The 21,517-nt window shown below is 40.3% G+C and overlaps 1 protein-coding gene across 6 annotated transcripts in view; it reads left to right on the forward strand.

Moving 5' to 3' along the window:
- The first annotated feature begins 210 nt into the window (after positions 1 to 210).
- LOC132499744 (nesprin-1) overlaps positions 211 to 21,517 on the forward strand; it is a 241,489-nt gene continuing 220,182 nt past the window's right edge. For 5 of the 6 annotated variants that reach the window (XM_060114303.1, XM_060114305.1, XM_060114307.1 and 2 more), the window contains exons 1-11: positions 211 to 522; positions 4,609 to 4,745; positions 4,971 to 5,148; positions 5,771 to 5,953; positions 9,613 to 9,756; positions 10,082 to 10,237; positions 11,951 to 12,115; positions 13,634 to 13,806; positions 15,183 to 15,336; positions 18,050 to 18,193; positions 18,993 to 19,157. In XM_060114303.1, coding sequence (XP_059970286.1) covers positions 280 to 522; positions 4,609 to 4,745; positions 4,971 to 5,148; positions 5,771 to 5,953; positions 9,613 to 9,756; positions 10,082 to 10,237; positions 11,951 to 12,115; positions 13,634 to 13,806; positions 15,183 to 15,336; positions 18,050 to 18,193; positions 18,993 to 19,157 — 1,842 coding nt within the window. In that variant the 5' untranslated portion in view covers positions 211 to 279. The remainder of the gene's footprint in view (positions 523 to 4,608; positions 4,746 to 4,970; positions 5,149 to 5,770; positions 5,954 to 9,612; positions 9,757 to 10,081; positions 10,238 to 11,950; positions 12,116 to 13,633; positions 13,807 to 15,182; positions 15,337 to 18,049; positions 18,194 to 18,992; positions 19,158 to 21,517) is intronic. The other variant, XM_060114308.1, reaches the window with a different exon arrangement.

Raw genomic sequence — 21,517 nt, forward strand, 5'->3', positions numbered from 1 at the left:
CTGCTATTATGACTTAGGGGAAGGGGGATGAATTGATGCCGGTTCCTTGTAGCGCACTTGCTAAAACTTCCTAGCAGGACAGGGTCCCCCTCTGTACACATTTGGAAACTTGCAGCCCAAGTGACTCAGAGCCTTCTCGGTTGCCATGGTGATATTCCATTACAGGAGCTGTTGGATTCCAGAGAGATTGGTGCAAGCCGCCTAAGCAGAGTCGAGTGGCTGGCCCCTGCAGTGAAACAGAACACAACTGTCAGTGGCTGTGAGCTCTTGGACACGGAGATGCAGGCCCTGCGTGCGGACTGGAAGCAGTGGGAAGACAGCGTTTTCCAAACTCAGACTAGCTTGGAGAACCTGGTTAGCCAAATGGCCCTTTCGGAGCAGGAGTTCTCAGGCCAAGTGGCTCAGCTGGAGGAGGCCCTGGGACAGTTCGGTGCCCTCCTGACAAGCTGGGCTCAGCAGTTAGCCCTCCTGGAAGGCAGGAACACAGATCAGGAGCTGGTGGAATGCTGGCAGAAGGGCCGGGTAAGTTGGCTTCCTGTTTTCTCCTTGTGGTTCTGCTCAAATGTTTGTTTGCCGCTCCTTGTTGCTAAAAAATCCTTGCTAACTAAGAACATGCAACATTCACACTTGGAAAACTAAGTGTTTACCTAACTAAATTTGTGAAGCTGATCTGTTTCCTTTTCTCGTAAATCAAACCATTGTAAAAATACAGACATAAGGGAGAGGGAGTTTTTAGCTACCGTAAGAAGCATTTACTGTAAGTGGAAATATTTTATTTTCCTTCGTATGATGTAAGAGTTTGTAATATTGTGTTCAGCCATTCAGTCCGAAAAAATGGCCTGTGGGCACAGGCATAAATAGACCGAGAGTCATAGCTGTTTTCCTGCCAGGGAATTATCTCTAACAATTAAATGATTGAATTTATAGCTTTGAAAGAAACGTTTGGTAATCTCCTAAAGCACAACTCATAGTTTTCCCCCATTAGCTCTCCTGTGTGTGGATTTGACAGCTGTGCTTGAATTAACCCGTTAACAGAACTCCTAGCCATGCTCACCAGTTGCCTTGTGGACTTTTTCTTTTTTAAACTAATTGTTGCTCTTTCAGAATGTGAGGAAGGGAAGCATAAAAGGAAGAGTGAAGAATGGGCAGAAGCCTGAAGTCTTTCTTTTACTGTTAAATGGTATCACGGAAAGCCTTTCGATATCTGCAGTTTTATAGTGCTCTGAATCGTGGATGTCCTTAAAAGGAAGTTTAGTATAAACTTCTCTGTTTCTATTTATGTTATAATCTTTTCAAGATAGCTTCAGCCAGTATTGTAGTAAGTCATGTAGTATTTCCAACATTGTCTTGTTTTAAATCAAGTATTTGAAATATAGCACACCACAAAATAAGACTTTATAATCATCTCTTTATACTATTTTATTTATAATGTTTCTAGGTTTTTTGTTTCTTTGTTTGTTTTTTCCTGATGCCTTTCCTATGCTTTAGGTTTAAGCCCTAGAATAAAGCACAGAAAGCAGTTCTGTAAAACAGGGACAAGGAAGTTGGGAATTGTCCCATGTGGTCAGTATTATTCACTCTGATATCAAAAAAATCATTTATAATGTTTTTCATTCTTTTTTGCTTCCCTCCCTTTCTCTTCCACTAGTATGAATGAAATTTTTAGAAAAGAAAGATTTGGTTGTGTTTAGATTACATTACTATTCTACCATGTTTTCAGTGATACTATTAGTGAAAATAATAGGTGAATCCTATAAAAAATGCGCAGGATAATGCAAAAGTGAATATGGACTTTTAATTGTACTAGTAATTCAAAGCTGACAGCCTTCTGCTTAAATCTACTTCCAGATTTGGCTCCAAAGTTCATACTTTTGATGACAGTACTACATTGCCTCCCAATATTCAGATTTTCTTTTCTTTCTAATAATGCTATTTTGGAGATAACATTATGCTGTACATCTTAAACTTATACAGTGCTGTGTGTCAATTATATCTCAATAAAATGGGGAGAAAAAATAAATGAAAAATAAAAAATAAAAACGGAGATAATAAATGTTCTTACCACAAAAAAAGAAATGGTAATTATGTGATGGGATGGAAGTGTGAGCTAATGCTCTGGTGGCAATCATTTTGCAATGTATACATGTATCACACCAACACATTATACACCTTAAATTTATCTACAATGTTGTATGTCAATTATATTTCAAAAAAGCTAGGAAGACATTTTAATTAAAAAAAGAAAGATAATACTTCCATTACTATGAGTACATAGGAAAAGTTTTACAAAATAATGGATTTGTCAGGGTTCTTTGGCATTGTTTTGCTGTAAGGGAGGGCTTGTCATTGTTGAAAATCATAATAATAGTCACAAGCCTTCACAAGTGTTTTCTTTCTCTTCTGCAATTAAGTGATGAGCCTCAAGAAATCCTTTAAAAAACAAAAATGGACCATCATCTATAAACTATATTAAATCATGTTGCAAAATATCTTGTTCACTCTGTTTGCAAAACTCATATTTTTTAATATCCACTAGGTTATTAGTGTTAGAAATTTAGCAATTTTATTAACCGGTATAACCTCAAGGAAAAAAGATGCATTCTAGGACTTAACTGAAACAGAAGTATATGAGCTGATATTTATAAAATGAAAGACTCTGCTACAATGCTTTAATCTATGATGAAGTTTAGAAAAAATGTTTAGTATAAAGATTTGGTCAAAAGCTTTTCACTTTTCATATCATCTAATTTATAAATGACCACTTTGAATCTCTGGTTCTTTTTACTTTTTGGTATATGGTAAATTTCTTTAATTGTTATAATGTTCTTCCTTAAATAAATGGTTCAGTGTGGTGTAAAATAGTAGTTAGTATTTTAGTGTTTGGAGTTTGGGAGAGAAACTTTCTAGTTACTATTTGTGAATTTTATAAATAAAAATATTTTAGACTCCTCTATGGCCCAGCCACTAAGCTAAGTAATGGATTTTAAAACGAGGAACAGCATCCCTCCTCTCAGAGTCACAGTGTAGGTGGAAAGGCCAACAAACTCAAGACCATTGGGGACTGTGGATTGCAATGAGTGCCAACAAAGTGTTGTGTGTCCTCGAAATAAGCCCCTAAGAGGTGGGACAGAGGGCAGAGAATCCTTAGAAGAGCTGTGATTTGAGCTGAGCCTTGAGGTGTGATTACATATTGACCAGATGCGTGAGGTGGAGGAACAGCATCAAGATCCAAAATTACTGAGGAATGAGAAAACACAGAAGAGACAACTAGAGAACAGGATTCACATTAAGAGAACACTGTGCCATTCTAGAGAGTAAATGGGGTCTATGAGAGTTGAGAAGCAGAAGAAAAGAGATAACTGAACTGATTAAAAGAGTTGAGACATAGAATAGACTAGCCCTCGTTTCTCTTGTATAGAGTGAGAAGGGAAATGGGCAAGGCCAAGATGATGCTTAGTTTTCTGATTCAGATCAGTGGGAGAACAGTGGTGCCATTTTCTAGGATGAGGGATACCACACAGACCTACTTTGTTGAGAGGCATGGTTTTCCTACAAATCTAGGCCAGGTCTTGATAAATATCTCTGAGAATAATAATAGTAACAGCAACAGCTATCTGAGTAGTTACTCAACTTCTTGCCCCTCCTCCTTAATTTTTTTTTTTTTTTTTACCTTGGAGATACTATTATCCACATAGTCCCACTTAAATAACCTGCTGTCTTTACTAATTAGGCACCTGGTGTGCCAGGAATTGTACTAAGTATTTGACACTGGTGATCTCATTTGCTTCTTGTGACAAGTTATAAGAAGAAAGCTCTGATTGCAAAGCACCTTGTGTAACTCAGTAGACCATGGCCTTGATTTCAGAGGTGCACTTGTCAAATCTCAACACTTTATTTTGGATTAAGTATTCACAGTACTGTGATTATTCACGTCTCTCTCTCTCATTTGTTAAACTGTGAGCTCTTCAAGTACAAAAATTATACCATTTTGGGAGTGCCAGAATCCAGCAAAATGACTGGCACATGCCAGACATTTAACAAATATTTGATGACTGTATGAATGAAACTATGAAATGAATAAATTGCTAGTTAAATTAGACCTCTGGAATGTAATAAATTCTTAATATGAAAGTTAACCATACAAACTACATAAAACCAGTTGCCTTATGTATTTTTTAATCCCAAATAAGTATTGCTTTTCTTTGAAATGATTTCTCTTCACCTTCACCTCACACCAACAATATTCATACACATCTTCCAATGGCCTAGGCAGACTGGGATTTTTTGCTTTTTTTTTAAACAATTTAGGCTATTTTTGCTTTTCTTTTTCTTGTCCCACTTTAAGTTACTTGACCACTTGATCAGTTGACTACCCGGTAACATTGGATGCTCAAGTGACTATCCATGCCTTGAAAAGGATGCAGATTAACCAAGTGCTATTATATGCCTTGGGGAGTCCTGAAAATAGGTCTCATTTCTTTACTGAATCTACTGTGTTGGTTTTTCCCTCACTAATAATTTATTATGTGATTTATGCATGTATACTATGAGGATGTGGAAATTACCCAGTTTAAATGCTTGTTCCTCTGTCTTGTTATTTCCTAATAGGAGATACTGGATGCTCTACAAAAAGCAGAGCCTCAGACAGAGGATCTCAAGTCTCAGCTGAATGAACTTTGTCGTTTTTCCAGAGACCTGAGTACATACAGCAGAAAAGTTTCTGGCTTGATTAAAGAATATAATTGGTGAGCGTGAACCTTACTGGTATTCAAAATATTTTCACACAAATAAGAAGCCAGAGGTTTGTTTATTTTAAGTTGTGAGTTCAGTAATAATATAAATTAATTAATCTTAAATACATTACCAAATGGCGTGAGGGCATACTCAGGACTGTTGACTCTGTTGAACATTATTTTAATCTACTTTATCATTTTTTTCCTCCCATTAAATGTTTCAAATCATGGTTTTAGTCTTTGTTTGCAAGCATCCAAGGGCTGTCAGAATAAAGAACAGATTTTACAGCAGAGATTTCAAAGAGCCTTCAAGGATTTCCAGCAGTGGTTGGTTCATGAAAAGATCACTACAGCTAAATGTTTTGATATACCTCAAAATATTAGTGAAGTTTCAGCAAGTCTTCAGAAAATACAGGTAAGAGTGTGATCAATTAATTCTAATAATGGTGATGGCAATTCCCTGGCTGTCCAGTGGTTAGGACTCTGTGCTTCCATTGGAGGGGGCACGGGTTCAATCCCTGGTCGGGGAGCTAAGATCCCACAAGCCTTGCAGCCAAAAAAACCTATCCAATAATGGTGCTTAAGTGGTTTAAAAATGTGCCTCTAGATCTTTATAAGCATATTAAAGTTTGGCTTTAATTTCAGGTAAATCCCTGCTTGAAACAATTGATGTGTATGTGAAAAGAAACTAGTCCATTGATCTAAATGCATGCTATTTTTATATATTAATAGGGATTTAGGAAATAATAAAAGCTCTCTGTATGTGACAAGCACCATGCCTGAGCACTCTAGGCAGATTTTCTCAGTAATTTTCACAATAACCATATCAGTTACATAAGATTATTATTAGATGTTATACATACATAATACAATAATACATAAAGTATTATTGTACAAATAGGGTAAGAGAACCTTAGTCATTTAATATATACAATAAAAATTGTTTATTTCTTTTCTTTGATTATATTGAGAAATAAGTAGTAAATTCAATGGATAAAGCATTTTATTAGCCTAATCTCTTACCCTGTTCTTTATAGGAATTTTTGTCAGAAAGTGAAAATGGACAGCACAAGCTAAACATGATGCTTTCTAAAGGAGAATCTTTGAGTACTCTATTGACCAAAGAGAAAGCTAGTGGCATCCAGGCTAAAATTGCAACTGCAAAAGAAGATTGGAAAAATTTTCATTCAAATCTCCACCAAAAAGAATCTGCCCTAGAGGTATATTATAGCCAACCACGTGGATATGTTCTGTGCTGTTTGTTGCTGCTGCTGTCATTGTAGTTACAATACAGTGTATTGTATTCAATACCTCCAAATACGCTTGTTAATTATTTTGGTCATCCCTCTCTGAATATTAATAGATAACTGGATGACTCTAAGAAACAGCTCAGTGTTGAAGTGTGAACCTCACTGAGGAATTTGATAGCTTCTTGCACGGTAGGGGCAGTTATCACAGGCTTGCCCATGCACCATCCCACCAGGAACAACTGATTTTACTTATAGGCAATATCACTTAATTTTTCATTTGAAATCCCTCAATTTAAGAAGTTGTCCTAAGAGAATTGAACAGAAATATCCATGTAAGGCAATGCTATGGCTGAGATGGTATACCTAATGCACATATCAGGTAGTAGGTTTTTGGAGCTCAGTATGCAAAGAGACAATGGTTATTTTATTTTATCCAGAGACAGCATAAATTGAATTTATTATAATCATAACATAATTTCTGCCACAGTGCAATTATATTGTTCTTGTGATCATCTGTTTTGCGTGCCAACTCTTCTCTGAGAGTAAAATTGTGAGGCACGGAAAGTATTCTTTTCCCTTTTAAAACAACACTTCCTAGCAGAATAGAGCCTTAATTTAATTATGGCCATAATTAATGCAGGATGGAAATAACAATAAAAGAGAATTAATATCTGGAAAGAGAAAATGCGTGTTTCTTCAATTCTTCCCTAACCAGAGATCATTGTAATTCTCCTTTGTAATGGTGGCTATTCTTTCATGGTAGGCATCCTCCATTTAATAGAGAGTCATAACCATTGTGCAGGGATCATTAGTGCAGTGTGGCCTGAGCTGTGAAGCATCTGCTGTGGAAGTTAGTACTGTACATCTAGCACAGATAGTGAGGTTACCTAGCTCAAGAGATGTCCAGGAGTAGATGGGTAAGTCAGAAATCGCCTGACTTCCTACTTTTCTTATTTTCCTTCCTTCCCTCCTCCCTTTCTTTTCCTTCCTTCCTTCCTTCCTCCCTTCCTTTTCCTTCCTTCCTTCCTTCCTCCCTTCCATTTCCTTCCTTCCTTCCTTCCTTCCTGTCTTCTCTCCATGCTTCCTTCCTTTCTATTAGGAATACACACATATTAACACCTATTGTGTTCCAGGCACTATGTTACGAATACAAAAGGATTAGTCTTTTCTCATTCCTCAGGGAATTCATTTTCTGAAGAGGGAAACAGTATATAAAGAGATGGTTGCAATATAATATAGGTATGCTCAGGAGATGGTAATCCCTCAAAGAAGGATGCAACTAACTCTATTTGGAGAAGTCAAGGAAGGTATCCAGAAAGGCGACATTCTAACTGAACCTTGAAGGCTAAACATTCTTTGAATTGGCCGAAGCCGACGTGCATTTCAGGTAGAAGGAACTGAGTGTGCAGGGCCAGGGCGTCATGAGTGTCAACTCTGAATGGGGGACTTTGAGGGATTTGACATTCACGTAAGATTTTTGTGGGAAAAGCAACAAAGATAAGACCGGAGATGACACTTAGGGCCAGATAGTGGAATGTCTTGCATACTAAGCAATTTGACCTTGACTCTTGGCCAGAATTCCTTATCTGAACCCCAGAACAGGATTTATTTTCTCAATTTTCACAAGGATGGAACATAACCCATACCATTCTAGGTACATAGAAGAGAGATTAATTCATTACATACAATGGATACTTTAGGATACTAGGGCTTAATTCTAGGGTTGAGAAAGGCTGAGTGAGGAACCTACTGATCTTTAAGCTGGAGATAAACATGTCAACTCTCTGGCTCCAGTGTAGACCAGAATGGCACATGATAAGTAGCTGGAAGACCAGGGAAAGCTTTTCATAATGGTCCAGATGAGAGAGACAAGAGCCTGAATTAAAGAAATGATAAGGGATAGAGCTTTATCTCTAAAAGAAAACATAACAGGATTTGGTAAAGAATTCAATGAGAGGCCCAGGGAAGGAGAAGTTAAGTTTAAGTCTTTGGTTTCTAGTTCAGAAGATGGCATGAATGGTGATGCCATTAACTGAGACATGAATATGACAGAAAAAGTAGTTTGGGAAGGGATAGAAAAATTAATTCAATGTAATATATGTTAAATTTTATGGGCCTGCAATATACTCAGCAGGTAATGGCCAGGAAAGTAGCAGTGAAGGTGAGGGCAAAGTTCAAGAGAGAGGGTAGAGCTGTCAAAACAGTGAGAGTGAATATTTACCAGTCACTGTTGAAGACACTTAACATATATTAATGTGTTTAATCCTCATAACCATTCTCTGAGGTAGAGACTTTTATTTCTATTTTATGGATGAGGAAATTAAGGCAAAAGGTGCTTAAATAATCTACCAAGTTCTCACAGCTAGTAAGTGTTGAAGAAAAGGTGTAGACCCAGGCACTCTGACTTGAAGTGCTGTATGAATACAGTTCTGTAAATGGAAGGCTTTAAGGCTTTGTAGGTGGTCACTGAAGCCATTGGAGAAATAACAGGAAAATTATGCAGAGTGAACATTTGGTGGGAGGCCTGTACAACCCCAAGGACAGGAAGCATATGAGGAACATTAGGAATTGTTCGACTTAGTATCAAGCTGTCTTTATTCCTGTGCCCCAGGCCCCTTGCTCAGGCCCTCTGACTTCACTACTTGGATGAGGAACCCAAACTTTTTACGTGAGATCTCTGAGCCCCTACTACTCAGTCCCCTGTCTTTGTGGCACTAATTCCTGATCATGGTCCCCAGTTTTTCCTTTAGTGGCCCCATGAGACTCCAGTGGCAGGAAAATGGAAACACCTTGAATTTATAAATTGATTTAATTATTCAACAAATATTTGTTGAACGTCTTCCATTTGCCAAGGACTATTTTAAGCTCTGGAGATACAGCAAAGAATAAAACAGAATAGAACTCCTGCCCTCATGAAGCTTACATTTTAGTAGAATACTCCAGGAGTTATCCTGGTATCTTACATTTGTGAAGCACTTTTAATTTTCCAAAGCATTCCCAGCTACCATCTCCCTAAGAGGTGACTATGGCAGCATGACTGTCCCCACATTGTAGACACCAGATCGGATACATATGGAACCTTGAGCCATTCTCCCAGGCTCCTGCAGTTCTTGCCACATAGATTTTTAAGCTAACCTTTGTGGATTTGCTCTTTGACAGTTCTACACAAAGCTCTGATTTAAATTTAAATTTAAAATCCTTTAGTGCTGGGCTTCCCTGGTGGTGCAGTGGTTGAGAGTCCTCCTGCCGATGCAGGGGGTGTGGGTTCATGCCCTGGTCCAGGAAGATCCCACATGCCGCGGGGTGGCTGGGCCCCTGAGCCTGCGCGTCTGGAGCCTGTGCTCCGCAACGGGAGAGGCCACAACAGTGAGAGGCCTGCGTACTGCAAAAAAAAAGAAAAAAAAAAAAGTAGAATTTAAAAACCTCTGAAGGGTTGTTTACAAATTAGCCTGGTACCAAGGTGAAGGATAGAAATTTCCAGACATTGGGGACAGGAAAAGAAGGGGAGATGGGTGGGGAGGTCAGGTTGTGGTGGGCTTTGAATGCCAAGTGAAGACTCTGGACTTGCTATTAACATTTGTTTTTCTTTTTTTTTTTTTTGGTCCCTAACACTATCTAAAACCTCATAGAATCTAAAGATCCAAATGAAGGACTTTGAAGTAAGTGCTGAGCCTGTACAGGACTGGCTGAGTAAAACCGAGAAGATGGTGCATGAAAGCAGCAATCGCCTGTATGATCTGCCAGCCAAGAGGCGGGAACAGCAGAAGCTGCAGGTGATCAGCCCCTCAGCCCGTCTGGCCATCCCCCATCTACCATGCATTCAGATCACAGGCGTGCAAGCACCCTGGAGTTAGATTTTGCTGTCCTGAGATAGAGTGCACCCGTCCCCAATTTCACACGTCCTGTTTTCCAGCTTTCCTTTGAGGTGTGATGTGTCCGGTCCTGTAGTCCACACTGTGTGTAGCTTGGAAATAATAACGGGCCTTCGGGGCACACCTATTACTCGCCCGTGTTTGTTTCCTCGGTCTTGGGGCCGAAGCTTTGTCTGCGATGTGCTCTTCCCCAGCCTCTTAATAGTGACTTGCTTGTGCTTTTCAGTCAGTCCTTGAGGAAATAAACTGCTACGAGCCTCAGCTCCACAGGCTGAAAGAGAAAGCTCAGCAGCTGTGGGAGGGCCAAGCGGCCAGCAGGAGCTTTATGCACCGGGTGTCACACCTGTCTTCTCAGTATCTAGCTCTAAGCAATTTAACAAAGGTAACGCCTGCCACGTGCTGTGTGTGAGTGTGGGCCCCAGCTCGCAGAGCTGGGGTCCGGGAGCCTGGGGCCCCGGGACAGGGCTGAGGCGTGTAGGTGCTCTCCCTAGCCTTGCAAGCCCAGCCAAACATTTGTTCTGCCTCATCTCAACATGCTTGTCTGAAAAGAGCAAAGGAGGTTTCAAACACTAAGAGACTTCCCATCTCTATGATTGCACAGAATATTCCCTTTAATCCTGAAGAGGTATGTTCCCCAGAGCTTTTATCTTGAAGACTCAAAGCATAAACATAAGGAAGGATTCAGAGTATTGTGTCTAAAGATACGCAGATTAAATTACTTTAGAAAAACAGGAATTCAAAGCAGTTTACATTTACTTAGTGGACTACATAGAGTGAGTGGGGGATCATTTTTTCCATTTGTCTCAATTCTTTCTATTCATTACATACTAGTCAAAGATGTGTTGATTGAGAGTTTCAGCTCAGATTCTAGAGCAGAGCTCAAAATTGGCAATGATTCCTATAACTCATTAAAGCGCTTTTCTAACAGCTTAGAAAAAAAGTAAATGGGATCCCACAGTGACCTCACTTAGAGCATTCAGCAGACCCATCTTGAACTTTGTAGGGCCAGCCTACCTTGAGCTTTATGGCCTTGTAACATTTGTTCCCTATATTTCCCTTTTGTATTTCAGACCTGAGAATGTAGGGAACCTGCTGTAACTTGGCTTTGCCTGTTTTAGTGTGGGCTTACTCCTGACCTGCTGTTTGCATCCCCAATAGAACATCATTGAGACAGCCAAATAGTATAGGTGCTGGAGTAAAAGAGTCTGTGTTCACACCAATGTTTTTTACTTTTTTTGTCTTTAGAAAATCTGGCACATATCTGAAATTAGAATAAATGAAAGCCTTCTTTCTATTCCTTTGTATTTATTTAGATACCAAAAAATCAATAGATACTCAAATGCTTTAAGAGCTGACAATTATATTCATAAAATCTTCACTGTTGGATATAAGCTTTTTTTTTTTTTGCGGTACGCAGGCCTCTCACTGTTGTGGCCTCTCCCGTTGTGGAGCACAGGCTCCGGATGGGCAGGCTCAGAGACCATGGCTCACGGGCCCAGCCGCTCCGCGGCATGTGGGATCTTCCCTGACTGGGGCACGAACCCGAGTCCCCTGCATCGGCAGGCGGACTCTCAACCACTGTGCCACCAGGGAAGCCCAGATATAAGCTTTAATAAATAAAACCACATTTACGGTCCCAATTTAGGGATATTACAGAATCTCAGATAATTGTTTTTTTAGAACTGGCTACAATGTAGGTCATGTGGGTATGTGGTATCAGCTGAGCCACATGCGATCGTGTAAGAGCAGAAACTACCTCAGTGGGCTTCCCAGACAAGGTGTGAGGAAGACATTAATGAAATTTCTAGAAAATATCCTAATTGTCGTAAAGAAGAGTAGCGAGTAAGCCGAGGGACACTAAATTGTCATTGTAATCTTTCTGCTTCTTGACCCAATTATTCTCATATTTGTACTCTTTAGAAAGCTATTTCACATCTCATAGATTCATCCAGCCTTGCATCGTATCTGTGAGCACATGGACCTATGGCTGATTGCACTTATTTGGAGCAAAGGGTTAGCTTTACAATCTGAGTAGCTTCAGGGTGTGAAGTCTCTGTGGAAGGGACAACGGGAAAATGATTTCTGTCATTTCCAGGAGAAAGTGTCAAGACTGGACAGAATTGTTGCAGAACACAATCAGTTCTCCCTCGGGATTAAAGACCTGCAAGACTGGATGACAGATGCGGTCCACATGCTGGATTCTTACTGCCACCCGACCTCTGACAAGAGCGTGCTGGACAGCAGGATGCTCAAGCTTGAGGTGTGCCTTCTACGAGAAATGTCTCTAATTTACAGAATTTGTTTTTCTCAAAAGTTCTCGAGTTTCTGTCTGTCTGGTATGATAATGTCACACCCTGTCCATGAGAAATCCAAGAATGCTCCATGGATATGATCCTGTTTGCATAGGGAAGCTTTGCCTAAGCACTCCTGAATCGATTGAGCTCAGATATACTCAGTCATAAATACTTTACAAAAATTAAAATAAAATAAGGAAATTTTCTGGCAGTCCAGTGGTTAGGACTCTGTGCTTTCATTGCTGAGGGCATGGGTTCAATTCCTGGTTAGGGGAATAAGGTCCTGCAAGCCGCATGGCATGGCCAAAAATATAAATTTTTTTTTTAAAAATTAAAAAATAACAACCCCAAAATGGTTACTTGCTTGATATAGCCAGTTAAGAGGCTAGTTTCAAATTATATCACAGGCACATTTATTCTGAGAAATACTTGGTTGAAACATTTTATCAGGCAAAACCTTTCCCATCTTGTTCAACTCACTGCCTGCCTGTATCAGTTAGTCTGTTCTTCTCCCATCACAAGATATTAGTTCTGTGTTAGTTTACGTTTGTGATAAAACAATCATTCTGCATTCATTCACCTGTCATTTATACACTGGGTGTCTTCTGGGAGACTGGCATTGTGCCTTGATACCAAAGATTCAAAAATGAATAAAATATGGTCATTGTCCTCAAGGATTTCATTGTCTGAGGCTAGAGGCTGAAACACAGAAGACAGTAATAATAATTACGGTGCTATGGACACACAGAGGAGTGGAGCTGGGCAAGGGGCATCGGGTTAGAGTTGAGGCAGCTTTCTCAGAAAGCCTGATACCTCAGCGGAGATTTCAGAGTGGGACCAAAAGAGCAAAAGCTGAAGAAAGCCAACAGCATGGTGTGTGAGACGTTACTGGCAGTTCTTTCCTGCTGCAGCAAAAGCCGATGGCCATGACTGGCTGAAACTGAATCTGTAGAGGTTGGCAAGGTCCAGATGAGAGAGAGAGATGAAACTTTACCTTTTAGGTGATAAACACCAGTTTTATAACTTTGAATTCAAAGATCCTTCTTATATAGAAAAAGAAGAGTGCTTGTGAAGAACTTGAAATATATAAATTAATATATAATATGAATTAAGCTATTTCTTTCAATTTGTTGTATGAGAGACCTTAACCTTTATAGAGCTCTTCATCCAGTGACCTTTGAGAATTCAGGAATCCTATTGTCATCTATTTTTCTCTTATTAAAAAACAGTAAAATTAAACTTCAGTGGAAATTAGGGATTATTCAGAGAATAATAATGACCTGAAAGGCCAAGGCCACTCAGGCTGGTGACTGGTTACTGGCACCACCAGCAAGTGACTCTCGTGTCCTCCACCTGATAAGCCTGAGAGACCCGGGGCTCAACCCAACTGCAGATCATCTGCTATCCACAGGGACTCTGAAATATTTAAAGCTAGAAATGTTAAATAAGCAAATGACAAAGGACTTCTGTATGTGCTTTTACAGGCTCTATTTTCAGTGAAACAGGAAAAGGAGATCCAGATGAAAATGATAGTGACCAGAGGGGAATCTGTCCTCCAGAATACCTCTCCGGAAGGCATTCCTGCCATTCAGCAGCAGCTGCAGAGTGTGAAGGATATGTGGGCGTCCCTTTTGTCTGCAGCGATTCGTTGTAAAAGGTTAGTGAAGCCGAAGGGCTGCTGTGAAGTCATGGCTAAAAGATCTACAGGATAGCTCAGTAATAGACTGTTCCGGGGTTCTCCCTTTCTCTCTCTCCGTCCCTCGGCCCCAATCTCTTTCTCTCTCTCTATTGCCCTGCTCCGTTATTTTTCCCTCCCTTTCTTCCTTCCTGCTTCCCTCCCTCCTTCCTTCCTTTTCTTTTTTCTTCTTGGAACAAAAGAAACTGGCAGGTGCGATCTTTCATTTAGGTTGACCTGCAGTCCTATGTCTGTGTTTTCATAAAACTACATGTTTCTTTGTGTTGATGTTCACTGCTTAAAAAGTCAAAAGATAAATACATGTTTAATCATGTGAAGATATATTAGTTAAAACCAATCAGTTTACTTGGGAAGTAGCCCCAGAAAACACCAGTAGGTGGTGGGAACAACACGTGAGAAAGGGAGGGCATCCAGTAACATGGGCAGCTGGAGCTTATTCCCAGCAGGCGTTGCTGGGAGCCAGTGTAGATAGAGCGTGCCTGGGAATTACCCACAGAGAGCAGGGGAGCTAGAATGTTTGTAAACAAACTGCCATGAGTCAGGCAGGTAGTCGAGGATTGCCTCCAGGGGATGACAATCCCTGGCATTTCTTGCCTACAGTGCCCTCAAGCTGAGAGGGCACCAGGGACCAAAGGATGCCCTCATGCCAAGAGGGCAAGGAGTTGGCCTTGGACCAGTTGGCAGTGTAGTGCAGGGGTCTGGTCGGAGGGTGGAGCGCAGAGTGTCTGCTACAGAAGGGTTCAAGCCTGTTAGTAAAATTAGACACAAATGATTAATGGAGTTAAACATGTAACATCTATATTGAGAGAAGGAAGTGCTTAATTTGTCAGTCAGAGAAATCATCAGGTTTTAATAATTAGACCAATTCAGGAAATGTTAGCCTATATCACTTGTGATTTTCTGATATTTAAATCTCATGCAAGATAGTGACTATGCTTGTTCTTGTTCGGTTCTTCCTTCCTTCTTTTATTACTTTTTTTTCTCTCCTCTGGATGTTCAACTCAACTCGCTCAGGGCATCTCTCCTGGTTTTGTCTTCAGGCCTCTCCCAGTGTCTCGTGTGACCTGGTTACTGACTCCAGGTTTTCTATCCAGTCCCTCTTCTCCACCCGTTGGCCTGGACTTCACTGACCCTTGCTTCTCAAGGCTGTGCTTGCCAGGGACCCAGACTCAGATTTGATAAGCCACAGCCATTCAGCCCCTCTCAAGCCTGCCCCGTCCTGATCTATGAACTTCCTGCTGGGGGAGTAGACGGAACCAACACAGTGATAGAGATCAGACAGATTGAATGTACATGGCTTCTCAGTGTAGATTACTGTCCTTTCAATTACCTTTCAGTCAACTTGAAGGAGCTCTTTCTAAGTGGACAAGTTATCAGGACGACGTCCGACAGTTTTCCAGCTGGATGGACAGCGTGGAGGCCAGCCTAAAAGAATCCGAAAGGCAGTACGCAGAAGTGCGGGACAAAACAGCCGCTCTCGGCAAAGTCAAGGTGGGACCTGGATTTCAGATTCCATTTATTTTCTGACAGGTGCTTCAGAATTGCCATAGTTGTACAGAAATGTGCTCACCTGAATCCTAGGGCTGTCCACATAGGCAAACTCTATTTGAGGGGTTTACTATAATGTCTAATGGCTTCTCAACCCAAACTTTTGTTTGTGGCTATTTTGTTAGTGAGTGAAAATGTCCTCTTCCAGGAAAACCTCATGGATGCGTGTTTTATGATATATTTAAAATTTGGCAACTTGTAATAGCTTTTCATATCTTCAGCCTGCTCATCATTCGGAAGTAAAAGTACTTTCTTTTCTATCACATCCTTTTATATTTCAACTTTTGTATATTTTTCATAATGCTTATATTAGTACAGTACTACATGTAAAGATTAAGAGATGGATGGATAGATTGATGGTAGATAGATAGATAGATAGGTAGGTACTGGAGGTATGTTCTTAAACCTCTTTTTTGCTGATATTAGTATTCACACATAACATTTTGGAAACCTTTGATTTATTCAATCCAGGGAATATTCATTGGATGGCCTGTTCTACCTAAAACTTATTGTGTCCTAAACAGTACTTATTATCTTCTACCCCAAATCCTTCACACTCCTATATTCTTAGTGTCAGTTCTTTTGTGTCACCCCACACTGAATACCCGAAACTGGGAACCTCGTTTCCCCACACCCTTCTTTCTTACCCCCACTTTGAATTAGGCAGTAGGTCTTGCTGATTGCAGTTCAGAAATGTCTCCTGACTCTAATCCATCCTTTTCCTAAATTGCAACAGCTCACCTCGTCTCTTGTCTCCATCTCCCGTTATCTTCATATAAAGGTGAACGTCTCTCTTTCCTGCCTGAGAGTTCCGTTGCTTTCCACTGTTTACAGTATCATACCAATCTCCCTCCTCTGGTTTGTAAGAATTTTAATAATCTCTTTGCCAGCCTCATTTTGCTCACTCTCCCACCCTCCTTCCACCCTTGTGCCAGTCTTACTGTATTTCTCACTATTTCCTGAATGTGCCACATTAAATGGAATTAAATGATTCCATGCCTTTGCAGAATCTCTTCCCTTTTTCACAAAATACTTTAGCTGTGGCCCGGCATCTGGCAACCTTCTACTTACCTTTCTGAATTAGTTCAGAAGCTATCTTTTCTATGATACCACCACCACCCGAGGCTTAATTAGTTCTTCTGTTCTCTGTTGTTCATATCTCTTTATCAGTTTTATAGAATATATGCTTACATACCTCTCTCCCTCAGTGGATAAAGATGCTTAATTTTCTTTTTATCTTATGCATTTGGCTCTCTGTGTGACACAGAGCAAATGCTGAGTAAAAGTTATTTGAATGACTAAATGACCTTACGTGACCTATGCCAAATCGCTTAACATTTCTGGGTTTGCATGAGTGTTTGCATCTGAAAATTAATCTACTCATAATTATCTACCCATCGTATTGTTATAATGATCTATTGCTTTATTAATTACTCATCTATTCAATAAATATTTACTGAGAACTTGCTACATGCAGGCATTGTGCTCGATTCCAGGTAAATAAAACAGACAAAGGTTGTATTCTGGAGAGGACACCTATACTCATCCGAGAATGCATGAATAAACAAATAATTATAACTGGTGATAAGTGCCCTGAAGAAAAAACTGCATGTTATGAGAGAGAGTCACTGGGACAGGGCAATTATGGACTGCTTGGAGTCGGGGGAGGGGGAGGAGAGACTGGAAAGGCGTCTCTGAAATAGTAGACAGAAGTGATGCCCTAAGGAATTTAGTGCAGAGAAATCAGTCTGGGGAGGAGGTGGGAAAAGAGCATTTCAGATGGAATAATCAGCATGTCCCTGAGGAGGGAGAGAACCTGGCTCAGATAAAAGGGATCTAGAAGAAAGGCTGGGTGTTGCTGGAGCCGAGAATAAATGGATGGGTGCTGCCAGGTCATCTGGCAGAGGGGCCAGGGACCAGATCCTGCACTGCCATGAGTATGCTAGCCTGTGGATTTTCTACTTGATCCTGACGGCCTTGGGAAAATAATCAATGTTTTAAGCTAGGGAGTGACACGATTCCCTTTAGAATCTTACAATCTTTTATCACTCAAGCTGCTGTGTGGAGTGTGGTGGACAAAGGGACTGGGCAGGAACTGGGGGTAGGGAATCTGCCTAGCAGGATATTGCAAAAGTCCAAGTAAAAGGTGATAGCAGCAGGAGCTGGGGGTTTGCAGGAGACAGGAGAACACATTTCAGGATACAGTGAAGAGATAGAACTAAAAGGATTTCATCATGGATGGAGGGAGGAAGGGTGACTCCAGTGGTCTGAATTGACCAGCTGGGTGGGAATGGTAGCATTTACTGTTTGAAAAAAGACTGAAGGGGAAGGAGGTTTATTGGTGGCTGGGGAAGGATGGGAATGGAATAGAGCTCAAGAGCCCATTTTTGGACAAATTAAGTTTGAGGTTTCCAAGTCAACTGGAATCAGTATCTCAGAGACAGTTCTGGGCCAGATATCAAATACACCCTCCGACTCATATAGATAGATATAGATATAGATATAGATGGATGGATAGAGTGATCTATCTATCTGTCTACAGATAGATAACCTGAGATCACTTGCCAAGTATGCAGTTAAAATATCCTAATTTTAGTAGTACCATTGATATGATTATATATGCACCAATTCCTTTATTTTTTTAAATGTTCTCTAGTTATTAAATGAAGAAGTGCTGAGCCACAGCAGCTTGCTGGAGACCATTGAAGTCAAAGGAGCTGGCATGACAGAGCACTATGTCACCCAGTTAGAATTCCAGGACCTTCAAGAACGATACAGAGATATCAGAGAGCGGACCAAGGTGTGGCTCACCGTGTTCCACGCAAACCCACTGAAAAGGCAGCGTTTGGAGCTGTGGTTATTTAAAGACTCATTTATTTGGGGCAATGACAGCCTTGTGAAAGCAGATAGAACAAAAAAAAAGCAAAATGAATTTTAATACTTTGAATACCCCACTGGCAAAACCAATCAAAAACCCTCAACTATTGTTAGGATATGAAAGTTACTGAAGGAAAATAATTCTCAATTTAAAAGTCCTAGCAATGTACCTATTGTAGACAAATTGGGGGCAGGTTCATAAGGAAGACTCATAAATTCTTTAACATGTCTGTTGATGAAAATTTTCTAAAGCAGGAAATAATCACCAATAATATTTATAATACTGTGCTTTATTTCTTTGTGAACTTTCAGCACACCTTACTTTATTAGACAAAGTACATGAAAAATTAAATCCACAGTGAGTCCAAATCCTCACTGAAGGCACAATATAAGAACTTCAGTTTTCTTCATTAGCAAAAATGTATTTTTATGACAAATAAAGTTAATTCATTTTTTGGAATATCCATGTTACATTTCATAAGGAATTCAGAGATCAGGAAGTTAATTCAAGAAAGTGATCTTTAAGACCCCTTTTATACCTAATATTACATTTTTTATATTTTTTGCCTAGATCTTAATGTTTTACTTTTCTAGGAAATATTCATATTTTAATGACTTAATAATCATGCTTTTCTAAAATTCCAAAAGTGAATTCTTACAGTACGTTGAAACTGCATGTAGAAATGTATTCCCGTCTTAATCATCTTACATGCTAATAATAGGAAGCAGTAACCAAGTCTGAAAAACTAGTTCGCCTGCACCAGGAGTATCAGAGAGACTTGAAGGCGTTTGAAGTTTGGCTGGAACAAGAGCAAGAAAAGCTTGACAGATATTCAGTTCTTGAAGGTGATGCCCACACTCACGAGACAACGTTACGGGATCTTCAGGTAAAATTGGCTTCATCATAAAGCAAAGGAATTTTCATTCTGAATATGGAATCATTATTTTAAGCAGTGGGAAGTTACTGTGACCTTAAATCCTATAAATAGCTGATATATATTAAGTGAAACCCTAGTAAGGTCTGATCTATAGCGTTCTGGGACCTCAGTAGTGTATGCTAGTCAAGATCATTTGATAGGCAGTTTAGACTGAGCAGGACTGGAACTTGAGGAATTGGTTGAGTTACTAAGGTGGCCTCCGACAGGAATGGCTAGTGGTCTTATTTATGGTGTTGGCTGGTCCACCTGCCTGTTCCTCCCTAAAGGGTTGAATTAGATGTGGAACACAGCTGCAGGAGTCAATAGCACGTGACACTTCTCAGAGTCAAATTGGTGGCACCATCTTAGGCCATCTGGTTTTAACCCAAATCTCCCACATTTCTGAGGATAGAGGCCCAGGGACAGAGACCTAGAAGAAGGAATTCGAGGAGCTAGAAAAAGCACTGGTGCTCAGGTAAGCAATCTGAGATTCAGGGCGAGATGGCAAACCTCATGGGGAAGGTGGTCCTAACCCACTTATTCATTGACTATTTAACATTTACTGAACACCTAATGCAGTACAGACACTGTACTTGGCTAGCTACTGCAGGTAAAGATGATTAAAATATTATTCTTGCCTGCAAGGAGCTTGCATTCTAAAGAAATGTGGACCCGTTGATAGGTCATAATGATCTATCTAACAATGTGAAAAGGACAATAATAGAACTACTCTATTTTTAGGGATCTTATGGGAGCATCAAAGAGAGACAGATAGGGGTCAGGGGGTTCCCAAGAAGGGGAAACCAGGCACACAGAGCAGAGAACAGAGAAAAGCCAGCAAGACAACTCCATGTCCCACCAGCTCTGTGTTGGAACTTACTGAACACTGGTCAGCTCTTATTGGAATTGGTTCAGGATTTGGCAAGATGTACCTACAGCTCACACAAGGTGGAAAAGCAGGACTGAGATGGTCATCACTGGCTTATAACATTTCTGGCTATTTCAGCGGGTCTCAGGAAGTGTTTGATGTTTAATGGCAGGAGTGCACGGTTGGGATTAGGAAGTTTGGACTCTGACTTATGGTGAGAACTGACCCTGGGTGACTTTGGCAGAGGTAAATGTCTCTGACTCAGTTTTCTCCACAGAGTTGCTCTGAGGAAGGATTAAATGAGATGGGACAAAAATCTTATTTAAATAATAGTCCATTCATGAAATAAATATACAGCAGAAGTTGAAGAGTCATCGTTTCTTTAGCTTATTTAAGGATCTCATCCATTTTATTCTTAATAGTAGCATACCCTGGTCTGCTAGGTTTAGCTGTTGTAATTTATCTTAATGGAATGGACTTGGTTTTCTGGCTGTAACCCCTCCCAGCCCTTCACTCCAGACATTCTTGGCAAGCAAAGGTCAAGCTCTCCAAGTTCTGTGTAGGAACTGGGCCAAGAAGTCACTTGTCACCAGCAGATGTTTCTCCTGTTCCAGAAGAAAATGTTGCACTTTGGTCAGTATTAATCTAGCCCAAACTCAAACCTAACTCCAACCTCTCAGTTCACTGTGTATTCATTCTTATTGACACTGTCTTATTTTGAGTCACCACAAATGTTAAAAAGGGAGGGGAGACGCTAAGGCAGAAATTGGTGGTGGAGACGTGACATTCCAACTGCACAGCGGAACTACTTCAGGGTCCTGATGTCCTACAGCTCGCTTAGTCATCTGGGGGTCTGCCAGCAGTGTGAAACATGTTCACAAATTATTTTGCATTTACTGAAAGCTTAATTTGAGTCTTAGAACATATAGATTTTTTAAATATTTAACTATATTTTTCCCTCAGAATAAATACTTGAAATGTAGTATATATATAAGAATTTATCTAATGCAGTGATTTGTAGAATAGTGAAAACTGCCATAAAATAGGGAAATGGTGATATATTAAGAAGAATAGGGGCTTCCTTGGTGGCTCAGTGGTTAAGAATCCGCCTGCCAATGCAGGGGACACGGATTCAAGCCCTGGTCCGGGAAGATCCCACATGCCACGGAACAGCTAAGTCCATGTGTCACAACTACTGAGCCTGTGCTTTAGAGCCCGTGAGCCACAACTACTGAGCCCACGTGCCTAGAGCCCGTGCTCCACAAGAGAAGCCACTGCAATGAGAAGCCCACACACCACAACGAAGAGTAGCCACTGCTCGCCGCCACTAGAGAAAGCTCACGCACAGCAATGAAGACCCAACCTAGCCAAAAATAAATAAATAAATAAGTTAATTAATTTTTAAAAAGGAGATTAATTAGGGCAAGGATCAGTAGACTGTAGCCCAGAACCCGTATTTTAA

Source organism: Mesoplodon densirostris, chromosome 12, assembly GCF_025265405.1.
Source record: "Mesoplodon densirostris isolate mMesDen1 chromosome 12, mMesDen1 primary haplotype, whole genome shotgun sequence".
NCBI lineage: Eukaryota > Metazoa > Chordata > Mammalia > Artiodactyla > Ziphiidae > Mesoplodon > Mesoplodon densirostris.